The sequence below is a fragment of the Pongo pygmaeus genome, chromosome 5 (assembly GCF_028885625.2).
Source record: "Pongo pygmaeus isolate AG05252 chromosome 5, NHGRI_mPonPyg2-v2.0_pri, whole genome shotgun sequence".
Classification (NCBI taxonomy): Eukaryota; Metazoa; Chordata; class Mammalia; order Primates; family Hominidae; genus Pongo; species Pongo pygmaeus.
Genome location: NC_072378.2, coordinates 51299584 through 51314647, shown reverse-complemented (window position 1 = coordinate 51314647; position 15064 = coordinate 51299584). Strand labels below are relative to the sequence as shown.

The following is a 15064-nucleotide window of genomic DNA, read 5'->3' as shown; positions in this document are numbered from 1 at the left end:
GGGACAACAACAAAAAAGAACTAAAAACAGAAGTACCATTTGACCAAGCAATCTCATTACCGGATATATGTACCCAAAAGAAAAATAAATCATTCTATGAAAAATACACATGCCCCTGTATGTTCATTGAAGCATTAATCACAATAGCAAAGACATGGAATCAACCTAGATGCCCATCAACAGTGAATTGAATAAAGAAAATGTGGTACATATACACTGCGGAATACTATGCCGCCATAAAAAGGAACGAAATCATGTCCTTTGCATCAACATGGATGCACCTGGAGGCCATTATTCTAACTGAATTAATACAGAAACAGAAAACCAAATATACTTCATATTCTCACAAGTGAGAGCTAAACATTGGGTATACATTTACATAAAGATGAGAACAATAAACTCTGAAGACAACAAGACGGGGGAGGGAGGGAAGGCAGGGCACAGTGGCTCCTGGCTATATGTTACTTTTGATGAGTATAAGGTGGATCACTTGAGGTTAGGAGTTTGAGACCAGCCTAGCCAACATGTGGAAGCCTGCCTCTACTAAAAAGACAAAAATTAGCCAAGCATGGAGGAGGGCACCTATAATCTCCACTACTCGGGAGGCTCAAGCAGTGGAATCACTTGAACCAAGGAGACAGAGGTTGCAGTGAGCTGAGATCACACCACTGCACTCCGGCCTGGGTGACAGAGTGACACTCAAAATCAAATAAATAAATAAATAAATAAAATGGAGTGGGGAGGTAAAGGTTGAAAAACTACCTACTGGGAACTATGCTTACTACCTGGATGATGGGTTCAGTCATAACCCAGCATCTTGCAATATACCCATGTAAAAAATCTGTGCATGTAGCTCGTAATCTAAAATAAAAGTTGAAATTTTAAAAATAAAAAAGTAAAAAGTTATAAGTTTAAAAATATTGTACTCCAGTCCAATTGGATCAGAATTTTTTTAAGCTCTCTTCCTTCAAAACCATAGAAAGATATGTAGAAAAAAATTGGCACTAATATCTAAAAGAGAAACCTAAGCTCTAACATCTATTGTAGAGGAAAGAGCACTTTGAAACCAAAGTTGTATTTGCAGTTCTGTCAAGAGTTACATGCATGAGGTTGGACAAGCCATTCTTTAACATCTTATGATGTTAAAAGAACTCTTTCCAAGGTAATGTTGTATCCTATTTTAAATTCAACTAACAACAGTTTCCAAATGCATCCAAGGCAAGTGTATTAGTCCGTTCTCAAACTGCTAATAAAGACATACCCAAGACTGGGTAATTTATAAAGGAAAGAGGTATAAATGGATTCAGTTCAGTGTGGCTGGGGAGACCTCACAATCATGGCAGAAGGCAAAGGAGAAGCAAAGGCATGTCTTACATGGCACAGGCAAGAGAGCTTGTGCAGGGGGATTCCCATTTATAAGATCATCAGATCTTGTGAGACTTATTCACTACCACCAGAACAGTATGGGGAAAACTGCCCCCATGATTCAATTATCTCTACCTGGCCCTGCCCTTGACATGTGTGGACTATTATAATTCAAGGTGAGATTTGGGTGTGGACACAGCCAAACCATATTAGCAAGCAAGTGAATGTCCTGAGGTAAAAAAGTTAACATCCCTCCAGTGTTTTCGGCATTGGTTTACAGATGCCAATATTAAAAATCACTTGAAATGTGGTCTCACCACTACCACCTTTGAACAGGAGCTTTTACATCTCATTCTAAGTATTTAGCACCCTGGCCTTTCTACCTGGCTGAGTAACAAAGATTATATACATTATCTTTTTTTTTTTTTTTTTGAGACAGGGGTATTACTACGTTGCCCAGGCTGGCCTTGCACTCTTGGGCTCAAGCAACCCTCTTGCCTCAGCCTCCAGAGTCCAGAGTAGCTAGGATTACAGGTGTGTGTCACCATGCCCAGCTATATATTACTTTTGATGGGTATAGGTAGACCATGTGGACTTTGTTGGTAGTCAGAAACTTTTTCCTACACAGCTATTGCTTATCTAAATAAAAGAGCCATAGCTCCTGCACTCTATTTTTTCTGCTTAAGTAAGGCTGTGTGTGGAGAAAATGTTACTAGGCAGTAGAAGGAAACATTAAAAGGGTACTGTTATCATTACAGTTTTAAGTTCCGTCATATTCAAGGACTATAAAGCAATGGATTAAAAAGATGCATGACTAGAATAAATGACAGGACAGATCAGTTCTAGAGACACCATACTTTCAGGCCTGCCACTAATAGATCCAACAAGTGTATTCAATTCTACTGTACACTTACAGACCTAACCAGAGCCTGAGAACTCATGACCACTGTTGCCTGCGTAGATTCAGAAAAGGTGCTTCTACTCCCCCCATCCATATATATTTCATAAGTTCTTCTTTCGTATTAATGACACCTTAAATATTACCTATAGGGTCCCATAAACCCCTTCCTATATGCCCTGTGTTGCCAGGTGCTTACCGACCCAAAGACTTGTCAAGGAATCAGCTGGATAGAAAAGGAATATAACATGTGTTTGACTGGCATGATGAATTATATTATTAAAACAACCCAGGTTATGGATGATGGCAAGTCCAAAGGAGAATCAAAATCACCCAAATCTTCCCTATAGCTGAGAAGGGCCACAAAGGACCTAACTGGTTATAAGGTTAGAAATTACATTTTCAAGTTCCCATCTGGAGGCATGTTTGTTTCTTGCTGTGTAAGTTTGCTCCTGAGTTCTTCAATGGCCTGTTTTGAAAGGGTGCAACTGAAACAAATGTCTCTGTCTTAAAGATTTGAAAAAAAAATCATTGAAAACAATGTAGAGATATAAATGTCTGCGCCCACAGCCAAGATAAAAAATGCAAAGTCTGGGCCACCTTGCCTTTAATTTTCTAACTGCTGTTTTGTAAGGCTGTGTCATGCTTCTCAGTTCAAACACGCTTTGGCTCTTTATTATTCATGGACCTTTTTCTCAGTCAGTGGTGTTGAATAATAAAACAGCCCAGGATCAAATGGGCCAATTCTCCACGCCTGACACCAACTGCTACTGTTCGCTGGGCTCTGCCAAGCGTTGCCTCTGATAATGAGTGGGATTTGGTTAAACAGTAAATTAATGAATAATGAAATATCCAGGTTGATCAGTTAGAGAGCACGCTTGCTTTGCCCTGGGCTAAATGCTTGGGGCAGAAATTACTCTCAAACGGCACTTGCCTGGCTGCTGGTCTGGATAACTATTTTACAGCCTATTGCTTGACAGAATGCTGGGGAGGGGGGTCGGTGAGGGAGAGGAAAGGAAGGACAGAGTTATTAACAGCAAAAAAAAAAAAAAAACGGGACAGAGGAAGAATAACCTAGTTATCACCTTGTAGGTTTGTAAACTGCATCTGTAAGAACAAAGTCACAAATATGACCTGGAGAAGTCAGAGTTCCAAAATTCCCAACACATGTTTAACATCAAGGAGAAATGATGAGTGATAACAGTCTTCTATGTATGCACATATGTGATTAAATGTAGAATGATTCAACTGCAAACTCATGTTTCTGTGTCCATGTTAGAGTGATGACATGCAGGGAAGCTATCCAGTATCCAGTTGACAGGAAAACTCTACCCTCATTTTAAGGTTTCAGACTCTGGTTACTAGACATATCCCCTTCTACAAATTTTAGAACATTAAAAATAGGATGGCTTTTCCAAATGACATCCATTAGGAAAAAAGTTTCACTGCAATTGTGATTCCAGGAGATACATACAGAGTAATAGAGATATAGAGATATATTTTGTCACTTTTCAACCTTAACTTCACCCAGAAGTTTTAAGTTGTTATGGAGTTTTCTGCATGCATATGTAATAGGTTTGCTCATTCAAGATCGCAGATATATCCTTTCCAAGAGACAAGCTTTGGATCATCAAAAACCCACAACAGAGTGCCATAAGGACAACATGTACTGAGAAAATGTGTTATTTCACTGTTGACATTTGTTTTGGAGATACGTTTTTCTAGTTGGTTATCTCTGAAATATCTTATTCTTTCAGATGTTTGACCCTTTCAAATGGGCTTGAGATTAGTGGACTTTGCAGTTTTACACACTAAAGGTTGAAGCACTTTTCAAAAAATTGACAAACATGTAGTCGGTATTAGTGTTTTGTCAAGGTTGGGGTTTGGTTTGACTTAATTTGTTTTTAGGTGGATGAAAGAGGTAAGTGCCTTCACAAAACTGATGAGAGAGTGAAAATGTATTCCAGAACCTAATTTAATAGTCCTCACATCCGAAAGTAAACCCCAAACAAGGTTGAAGAGAGGCAGACTGTCTTCTGTTCCTGTGTATAGGTGACATATGATAGGATCGTTTTTTAATGCCTACAGACTAATAAAGATGGGGAAGAAACACATGAATTACCTATAGCTTCAGAGTACATAATTAGTACACTCCATTCCTCAGGGCCTGAGAAGCAGCAAGGCTTAGTTGATGTTATTCCACTAGTTTCATCCTGAAAAGTAGTGTTATAGACAAAGATTTAACCTCTGCACACTGGCACCCAACTCCCCCTCCCAAGAAAAAATAAAATGCTCTAATTGTCTTTATTACTTTCAGACATTGGCTCCAAACACAGATGTTCACTCCTGAGAATTAAAGGAAGGGTAAAAGGTCACAGGGACCGAGATCAGCTTGATCCTTCTTTAGATTATTTGGTCCCATTGTCTTGAATGGTCTTCATCTTTGAAGAAGAAAAGAATATTTAGATTGAACATAAAAGTGAACGCATCATTCAGGGGTCTCATTTCACTGGGAGGGCTCATGCCTGTGGCTCCCTCTCCTGCCTCCCTAAACATAGCAAAAGGAAAAGTATGTGAAACAACCTATTTTCAAAAAGCCTTGCTTTTGCCTCAATCTTGATAGTTCCCCATCTTTAGGAATCCCTGGCCGAAAGAATTCTATATTGAAAGCAAGAGAAGCAAGAGCCTTAAAACCTAAGCAATGAGAAAAACAAAAACAACAACAACAACAAAAATTCCTTCTGCTTAACATATGCGTCTCTCATAAAATTCACATTGGCAAACACTACTTTGTTGTGGATGAGTTTTATTTAGTCCTGATATTGGGGAGTTCCCATATTGTGATATTGTGTGTATGAGAGTAAGTAGCCCTAACTACAGTCCCCCAAAAGGGCCTTTCACCTAGTCACTTGGCAAATCATGTATCAGAGAGGATAACATTTACCCAAAATTCTTCCCAAGATTGATGCTTTAATCTCAAAAGTTAGTACTGGCATTTTTTGTATGTTTTTTATTTGTTTGGCGAGGACTAGCTAATGGAGCACTGAGGTTTGATTTGGTTTTATACTTGTTTTCGTTGCGTTGCCTAGTACTTTCTCAGCCATTCTGTACAACACCTACCTGACCCTTTTCAAACTTAGAACAAGCAGCTGACCGTTTAGAAGTAAAATCCAACGCTGTGTAGAAACTGTCTAAAGATCGGATTTCCTAAATCCGAGAAACTCGAGTTTCGAGTCGCACTCTCTTTGCCCAAGTAACCACCACCAGCCTTCCGCGCAATCAAGTGCTTCTGACCTATAGGGCATCTGATTGAGAGTCCGGACGCTGAATTTCCAGTGTTCAGGGCCTTATGGTTCACATGGCAAGTGCTAAGGCTCAGTGACTGGACTCGATCCTCCACCCTATTCTATGCAGTAGACCTGTCTGGTTTGGGGAGTTTCCACACTAGAGAAGACTTGAATGACTTGCATGTTCAGTCTCAGTCTTAGAGAAGCTCCCCTTTCCACGTCTCTGTACCCCAGCATTCATGTGCCAGTTTTTCTCCAGTCATTTGATAAATGTCTGCACAGTTCGGGACATGTGGCTGTTACGGGGAACAAACTGTGACACCCCTCCCTCCCCCCAAATTCTACGCCTATACGCCGTGGCCATGCCCTCCTCCCAGTTAGGCAAATGGTTGGGTGAACAAGCGTTGGCTAATGACATCTGACAGCCACATCCTTGAAACGTTTGCTAATATCTCCGCGAACAGGCACGTTCGGGACGTTAACTGGTCGAGTTACAGATGACTGCCAGAGTTGCCCTCCGTGCAGCCTGGGCAAGTCACGCTTTGTTAAGTCCATTGGCCATTATGCTGATTTTAAAAATTTTAAAGAGCATTTTTATGCAGAGGACTCTCTTGACAGCAGGTGTGACCCCTATTTGGGCTCTGGACGCCTCTCGCCTGAGTCAGCTCCAGAAGGCTGCAGCTCTTAGGAGAAAGGAGGAAAAGCGAAGAGCAGGGTGGGCAGGAACTAATAGGTTTTCGAACAAGTGGGCGAAAAATCACTACCTGACCTTGCTAGCTTGTGACCAGCGTGGAACGTGTTGAACTTGTGTGACAAAACTGCTTCCTCAATCTAGGCACACACAGCTTACAAAAAAAAAAAAAAAAAAAAATTAAAGGCTTCCCACTCTGCAGCCCCTTCAAACCCCAGTGCCCTGATCCCGAGGGCGCGCCACAAACTCTAGCAGGCGAGCTGCGAGCCCTGGCCAGTCCCAGCAGCTGGGGTTAGCTCGGGGGCGCCACGGCGCTTGCGCCTGCGTGGGCGTCCGCGCGTGCGCGCTTGTTGACACCCTGCTTGGCAACCTGGAGAGCGGGCCTAGACGCGGGCTCCCGGCGCAGTGTGCGCGGCTCGACGCAGGCTGGCGCGGCGCACGCGCGGTTCGTTGGCCCGCGGTCCCTGTGCCCAGAGCGTGTGTTATTACCCAGTCTCCCAACTGGTGTCGGTGATTGAGCTCTAGAAACCTGAAGGAAAGACAGTGGGAGTGCGCCAGCATGTGACCCAGGGGAGGGGCATGGCGGGACCCAAGCCGGGAAAGTAGACCCGGGGAGATGTTTGACTGACCTCATCCTGAGTAAGCCCATGGGGTTATTTATGAGGCCTGATTTAAAGTAGTGGCTGCCAGGAAAGTGAAAAAGGAGCTCACCTCAAGCTATGAGAGGAGCTACAGTCGCAAGAATGCTGTTTATGACTATATAAATCACCGTGGAGCGTGTGATGGGAAATATGGAGACTGCGAGTTTAGGATAGAAACAAGGAAACAAAGTCAAGAAGGAAAAATGAGTTTTCGCCCTCTCTTTTTTATCCACTCCCTCCGACCGCGCGCAGTTCCTCCCTCCCCTAGGAGACCGCGATCCCGGCGGGGAGGAACGGGAGGAGAGCGCACCTCCCCCCGTCGTGGGTCGGGTCTGCCCGAGTCTTCCCCAAGTTTACACCAGGATCGTTAGAAAGCCAGGGAATACATGTAAATAAACAACTTGGAAGATTTATGGGAAGGAGTTCAATTTTATAGGACTGTATTTATAGAGCAAGCGCTGGCTCACTTATAAATAGATTAATGGGAAGCTAAAATTAATGGACTTGTGAGCTGCATGTTTAATTTCTGAGGCTTCAACATGACAGACAACCGCCCTCGAAGTCCAAGCGTGGAAGGCAGCTTGCCCCAAGAAGCCGTGAGCGCCCTCAGGAAGGGACACTTCCCACCGGGCCAGCAACTCTCAGGTGGCCCCTAACTCCGGCGCCCAGGGTCCCTGGGGAGGGACCCTACGAAACTGTTATTTGCAAATGAAGAAAAAGAATGTGGCTTCATAAAAAAATAATCGGGTCTTCCTTCCAGCACTATTTTTAATCAAGCCCTTAACCCGCTAACACGAGCCGGCGGGTGCGTTCTGGGGCACCGTAAGCCGCCCACCGGATCTTGCGGTCTCAGGGTCCCCGCGCTGGGCCGGTCAACGACCTAGAGGTTCTAGCTACTGCTCTTTCCTTACTCCCTCTACAGCCTCCTAACACTGTAACAAAGGGGCCGGGGAGCTGTGACACGCAGCCTAGGGCTGTCTTAGTCAAGGCTGTCTCCAGCTTCCAACCCCTTTTCTTTCCCTTTTTGGTTCTTCTTGCCAGGTCTTTCCTTCAGTTATTTTCAGGCTCCTCAAAATCTTGGGTCTTACTTACTAAAGGTGATTGTTTCAGACCCTCTCTTTGCCAAGTGGCGGTGGTGGGCAGGAGTAGCCTGGAGCTTACCTGTGGGATAATAGATTGCAGGTCGGTTTATCAAGGGCTCGTGCTAACCTTGAGCAGGAAAAATTGCCATAGGATATGGAAATTACCCACCACCTGCTTTGTATAATCCCAGTGGTAACCAAGTCCCATCTTCTGTAAAGCAAATGAAAAGAACACTCGATGTAACAATTGAACCAGAGAATAAGACATATCTATTTTTTTCTAGATAAATGTATGTCCTCATAAGCACACATCCCTTGGTTTTCTCTGCTTCCTTGTTTCCTTTTATCCCCCATTTTTTTTTTTTTTTTACTTTTCTTTGATTCCACTATTTATAGTTCTAGCCATGATCTCCCCGCTTTTAATTAATAGGACAGGAAAGGGGAAATCTCAAATAAAGCAGATTCCATTGTTCCTTCTGCTTTTCCCTATAAGGAAGTCCAATTGAAAAAGATTCACGTTTAAAAACAGAAAATTGGTATGGGAGGCATATTATTAACTGAAAACAAACTATATGCTAAGCATTCTTATATATAAATCTGGGATCATCATGATTTAATGTTTCCAATTCTCCTTAAACTCATATACAGTTTGCTGTTTCTGCTTTTTATAATTAAACTATAGGCAATATTGATGAAGTAAAGGACCTTAGGAGGTCCATATTTATTTTTACAGATAAAGACCTTGAGGCGCAAAAAGGAACAGTGACTCATCCAAACTGTATAACATCGTGGATGATTTTGCTTTCCTGGCCTCAAGGAAGACACCTAAGCCTTGGAATAAAATACAGATTGAGACGATGTTTGATCACTGCAGCCCATTAGGGCCCGGGCTGAAGCCTATTAACCCAGGTGTGAAAAGCTCTGGCTTCTCTAGGCAGCCTCTAAGCCTAGTGTAGGAGCCCCCAAATTCCTAAGACATGTACACTTTCTTCCTCTTCTCAGTTGAGGGAGCTTTTTCCTCCATTGTTTATGGAAGGCCTTGCACTGCTAATGAGGTCAGGGTCGGGTTAAATCCTGAAATGGGGGTTAACTCCTTCATATCCCAAGTTGAGGGGTGCAGGAGCCCACACCCAGCCCTGAAGACTTCTCCTGCACCGTGCACCATCTCCTTCTTAGAACACCATGCCAGAATGCCAACCCACGAGCAGTGGGAAGGGAGCATCATCTCTGACAGCGACCCAGAGTCCTCTAGTTACCTGGGAAGCAAATTTGACTCCTCGATTTGTAAAGGGCGGAAGAAACCAAAAGATTCAGTTAACATTAGCTTTTATTGCAAATCTGGTTAGAAAAAGGAGAGAAGAATGTAAATTTGGAATTTAAAAAAATCAAAAACACTTCCTAGTGAAAAAAAGTGTTCATTTTTCTGAGAAGCAAAATTTATTATATTTCTGTTGTAACAAAAACGCTGTGGGTGCTTCGATGGGGGAGGACAAAAAGTAAAAATCTTCTTCTTATACTTTTCCTCTGTCGGTAGAATTAACATTGTCCACATTTAAGAAACTGAAGATGAAAACACAACAAAAACACAACAATCTTTTTATTTATGTAAATCAGATTAACACTGGACAATAAACCAATTTCTACCCATTACCATAACAGCTTGTTTATAAAGAACAGAAAAATTCAGATAGGATTCTATCTAGGGTCAAGCGGTTTTTTAACCACCCATTCACAGAGGTATAGATTCACAGATAAATAATCCCAAACTACTTGCTCGCCATATTTACACATTCCCATTAAATTAAGCATAAATAAATATATACAAACTTAACATGAATACCCTCCAGAGCTCTTCTCGTGAAGAGTCAATAGATTGATATTTCTTGATTGTGTGGCAAAAACAATGTTAGATAATTAGAGACCAACTCAAAAGTGGAGTCGATTTTGGCATTTAAAGAAGGATAGTGTTCATTCTATTAAAAAAAAAAAATTGATACTTTTTTTTTTTTTAGCCAGTAATTTCACATACATCGTCAAAGGTGGGGGAAACACCGTTTGGGCTCTTGAGGCAACATCAGATGGTTTAAGGTTATTTCCTTTCCACATAATGTATTACAAGTACAGGATATCAGATGTGATGACAAATTCTCTATAAACACTCTTAACTAGGAACGCATTGTAGCAGAGGAACAGTGTGTAGATAAGCTTGAGGTTTCGAGTTTTCCATTCGACCAAAGTTTTCATAGGATATGAAACAATTGCTGGAGAGAAAGTGGCTTCCTTGGCCAAGGAAAACAAAGCAGACAGGTCTTTGAAAGCCTCTTCGGTTCTTTAAGTGGGGGTGGAGAAAGCTATGGGTGTGGAGGCCAGAAAGAAGGAAAGAAAATGCAAGGTAATTTGGGGTGTAGGAGTGAATGTGGTGGGGAAAGGGGGAGAAAGTTACCTTCCCACTTTGGGGGAGAATTAAAGGTCTTTTTAGATGACGGAATCCTCACCCACACAGGACATTTCTTGCTCCCCAGAGACCTACAAAACGTGCAGGAGGCGGCAGGTTGGGCAGAGAATGGTCTGGAGATCTTTGGAACTTTTAAAAGAACTTGCGAAGTGGAAAGTGCGAAGGCAGCACTGCCACATCCTGACACCTCCTGTCTTTCGCTGTTTTGTTTTGGGACTGAGCGTTTAGGAGCGGGCAGGGACCAAATGTCTGAAGAGTTCAGGGGCCAGGGGGGAGAGCTGCAACTCACCTGTTTGGTTTGAAAACAAAGCTCAAAGGGGCTTGCCTTAAACGTTTCCCTTGACTTAAAAGGCAAACTATTGCGTTAATCCTACTGTTTATTGATTTATAGGCCCAAGGAAACCAAATCTTTTAATAATTCAATTATCAGATAAATGTAGCGGGCCTGGCTAAGGAAAGCAAGGGGGCGGGGGTCCTACATGAAAGGAGAAGTGAGGGAGGGAGAAGGGGTAATGGGCTCACTCCACGAAACGGGGTTGGGGGCGCAAAAGGTTCTATCTCGCTGGAGCAAGGAGGAACACATAAATGAGGGCGTCTGGCAATGAAGGTACCCTGCCTTGCCACGTAAGACAATTCCCATCCCATCTCCCCGCTTTAGGATTGTGACGGTGGGGTGTTTCCGTACTGGCAGACGTGGAGGAGGGGAAGCTTCGGATTCCTTGGATATTTCTAGGCCACTCTCCCTCCAGGAGCGGGCGCCCCGGGTGGCCGCTGGCGGCGCTGGGAGCCCTCCCCACCTGCAGCCCACCGGGCGCCTCCCCATTACCTACTGGAGAATGGGGCTTTCTCGGTCGCCTTAGCCCTTAGGGTGAGACCGAGAGCGGGAAGGGCCCGCGCAGTCGGCAGCCCCTCCAGCGGCTGATTCTATGTCCTCAACACGACTGGGCGCCTGTGGCCCACACGCTCTCAGGACCTGCACAGTAAGAGCAAGGCGCGTCCATCGCGTCTCTCGCACGTCACACGCGTGGGGCGCGTTGCCCTGCAAGGAAAGGAGACGATCGTTTTCAGTGTGGTCTCTCCTGGCCTTGTGCAATCAGAACACATCTAATGCGATAGGCCAGGCTCTCGGACGAAGGCGCAGGCCTCTGAGCTGGGAAAAGAGAGTGACTACACTCTCTGTAACGTCTGGTTCTTGGCCATTGTATTCCTCTCAACAGTTCTAGGGCTGGGCCCTGAAGATCAGAAGTGCTAAACGAAGCTAGGGGTTGGAGATGGGCTGCAGTGTGGCCCTAACAGTTGCTTGGGCCCTTTTGGTGACCTGAGATCAGCTTCCTAACTTCCCCTTCCTCTTTTAATAAAAATGGGCAAAGCTCTCAGCAGGTTCCTAAAACCCCAACCCAATCCCCACCCCCCCAATCCCCACCCCACAAAGGCAAACCTGGAGGGGCGCAAAACCGGGAGTCCTGGAAAATTGAGTGGGTCCTAACTATAAATCCTGCAGAACAACATCTATATCGTTATCTTTAAGGGGTATTGAAAAGATCTTGTCTACTTTGTTAAATAGGTGAGTGTATCTACACTATATTTAGAGACCTCTCTCATTCACCCCTATCCCGGGATAATTTCTCACTGCTTTTGCGGAGGTGCAGACAATGGATTCCAGATCTTATTTCATGATAATGCTAAGATGGAGCCCAAGAAGGGAGCTGGGCTGCCAGAAGTGAGAAATATTAAATGCATGAAACTTTATCCACTGGGAATAGTCCCAATGTATCCAGACGGTAAAAATCAAAGCTGAAATACATCTCCCTTCACTTTGCATTATTTTGCCATTATATGCCAAAACAAGTGCACGTCTGGGGGGGAAAATGCCTCATTCATAAAGCATCTTGTAAGAAAGCAATTGTTACAGAAATGTGGGCACTTGTGCCGCCCTCCTCCCCACGTCCACTGGTAAATCTGCTTCTTTCCTCGCTTAAACAGCAATCACCAAAGAACCCAGGGAAATCAAATCAATTTTAAATGCAGGGCAATACTATTAGAATATAGGGCTCTAAGAATCCTTACTCTTTTCCCTTAAAAGTCATTTTGCAGACCCCCTCCCCTGCCACCTCCACCGGAATTGGAGTGTTGAGGAATGTTAGCATGTAGATTCAAAGCTGCTTCCATCATATTGGCCACTTTCTAAATTATTCCCTTTGAGCTTCTTTAAAGAAGTGCACCTGCAGAATTCTGACACACAGGCTTTGATTAAAAAGGGATCGGATTTTTTTTTCTCTGTACCTTATAGATTGTGTAGGAAGCCCAAGTCCTCTTTGAAGAAGCTCATAAACCATGCGGGCAAAGCTTTGGAAAACAGAAGAGAATGAAATGGTACATACCCCTCCGAAGGAATTACATACTAATCAACGTATTCATATTGTGTGTGTGTGTGTGTGTGTGTGTGTGTGTTTACTATAGTTCATAAAATTAGTAGATGACACAAATATAATAAATGTGAGATTCTCTCTATGCAGATGCTGGCAAGGCTGGGAGCTAGTAACATTTCTGAAAGGAACTGATGATGAGTCTGAATCAACTTATTGGTCCGGATTTTCCTCAGCCGCCAGAACCTGCTCTGCCGGCCGGCACCAAAAACTGCAGCCTCCGCCTGGTCTCCGCAGGCCTCCCGCCCCGCCCTCGCCCTCCCTAATTATGCAAGCGGCCGGGGAGCCGGGCCCGGTGAGTTAAGATCGCAGGGCTGGGCGGGGGGGGGTTACCCAGAGGACTGAAACAACGCAAAAGGGCCAACCACACTCATTTTCATCCCAGAAGATTTCCGTAACAATGTGAGGAAGGGAGGGTAACATGGAAAAGGGTGGTTGGGAGACGGGTGAGGTGAGATGGAGGGCGGGGACTGCGAGAGAGTTTCCTAAAAATATATTTAAAATTAAAAAGTTCGTGCGTCTCAGTCAACCAGCTCTCAAAGCATTGACACCAACGTTTCTCCGATTTTCTTCCAATAAGTTAGCGTTTTTCTCATGTTTAGTCTTATGTTTATTTTCCAAAGGGAAGGGGAAATCATGGTTTTCTTTTATTATCAGTATTACTAAACTCGAAAGAACCGAAGTGGAAAATCCGGACGGTTGTCTCCAAGTGTATCTTGAAATAGACACTGAGAACCGATATTGTTGCTCCGTTGTACGCCTCAGGTTTTTTTAAAGTTATTTAGCTCTTTTTTAAAATTTTGATTGTATGTGTATTCTACCTAATATAATTCTTCCAAAGCCAATCCAATATTTTAAAGCTAAAATTAAATTTTTGTCTGTTTTTCCTTTTGTATTTAAAACATTTTTCCTTCTTTTTTTAAAAATTTTTCATTTCCTGTGTTTCTCCTCCTTGTCGCCAGTTTTACTACCTGGGCCTTCCCCAGACGTGTGCCTGTTAGTGGTGGTGTTGTTCAAGAACATCTTGTCCATGCCTTTGAGCGCCTCGGTGAGATAGTTCTGCAGGGCCGTGAGCGCGGCGCAAATGGCCGGGGCGCCGAAGCCGTGCGTGATGAGGCTGAAGTGCGTGAGGCAGCTCTGGATCCCCGGCTCCAGGATGGGGCTGGGTCGGCTGTTCCCTATCGGTGTCCGGTCCTGCGCCAGTAGATCCGTGAATTCTTTACAAAGTTGCCTGCAAAGGGGTGGGCGAGGCACAGAAAATCACCCTCAGTGTCGTTGTCATTGGCATTAGAAAGGAGACGCTCACACAAGCCCAGAGGCGCCGGGTCACCGAAGAGCGAGGCTAATGTGGGCGATTCCGCTCTGTTTCCTTTCCCAGCGCTCTCCCTTCTCGAGCAGCTGGGACTGAAAGGAAAGCGGGGGTAGGGAGGTAATGCACCCCTTCCACCCCAAAGCCTTGCCTTCCCCCGACTTCAGCCTTTTTCCCCTCCATTCCAGGACCCCGTGGACTCTGCTTTGGGACATTCGCTAGGCTTTAGCGGTTGATTTTGAATACTTCATAATGTTGAGCTCTTACCTGGCATTTCTTTTGAGCTATTTCCCCCGCGCCCCTCCCACCTCTCCAACCTCTTGGTGATCAGGCGCAAAAAGCCCTGAAAGATTTAGGCCCCTCGGCCACAAGCCTGTCCCTGGCACTGAAGCAGATTGCTGGAGCCTTCCATGGCCCAGGGCAAGAAACTGTTTATTCTAGAGAATGCTGATTCCATTCAAAGCAAAAACCTGTTTACCTGCAGTATTGGGGGAGGGAGATAGTTTCTGCCTTTCCCCGCTTTCTTTCTTCTAAGTGTAGGGCACTGAAAATCTTTGTATAACCAGACTGTTGTCAATAAAAAAGGATTCCCATATAGTTTAAATAAAACCTAAAGGTAGGCTGTTAAGACACTAGGGAGGATAGATTTTTATTTGTTGAAGGTTTTTATTTCCTCAAGCCACCTACAATTTAGAGGAATCTCCCAGCCTTAGAAATCCTGCGTGCCTACCTATGGATTGAGCTTATTTGAGAAATTTTAATATAGGAGCTGGATGGGATGGTTCTAGCCCTGAAGGTCAAATGGCTGGCAGGCAGACACACAGCATCCCAAAGGCCACAGCTTTTCACAGATGGGCAGATTTCTCATGTCCACCTGCCTGTACCCAGCCTATGGGTCTGTGGGGTTTAG

General features: G+C 44.2%; 1 protein-coding gene across 6 annotated transcripts in view; it reads right to left on the bottom strand.

The window, feature by feature from the left end:
- Positions 1 to 6649: 6649 nt before the first annotated feature.
- TFAP2B (transcription factor AP-2 beta) overlaps positions 6650 to 15064 on the bottom strand; it is a 31759-nt gene continuing 23344 nt past the window's right edge. For 5 of the 6 annotated variants that reach the window (XM_063666264.1, XM_054493025.2, XM_063666265.1 and 2 more), the window contains one exon: positions 6650 to 14076. In XM_063666264.1, the coding sequence (XP_063522334.1) occupies positions 13776 to 14076 (301 nt within the window). In that variant the 3' untranslated portion in view covers positions 6650 to 13775. The remainder of the gene's footprint in view (positions 14077 to 15064) is intronic. The other variant, XR_010126716.1, reaches the window with a different exon arrangement.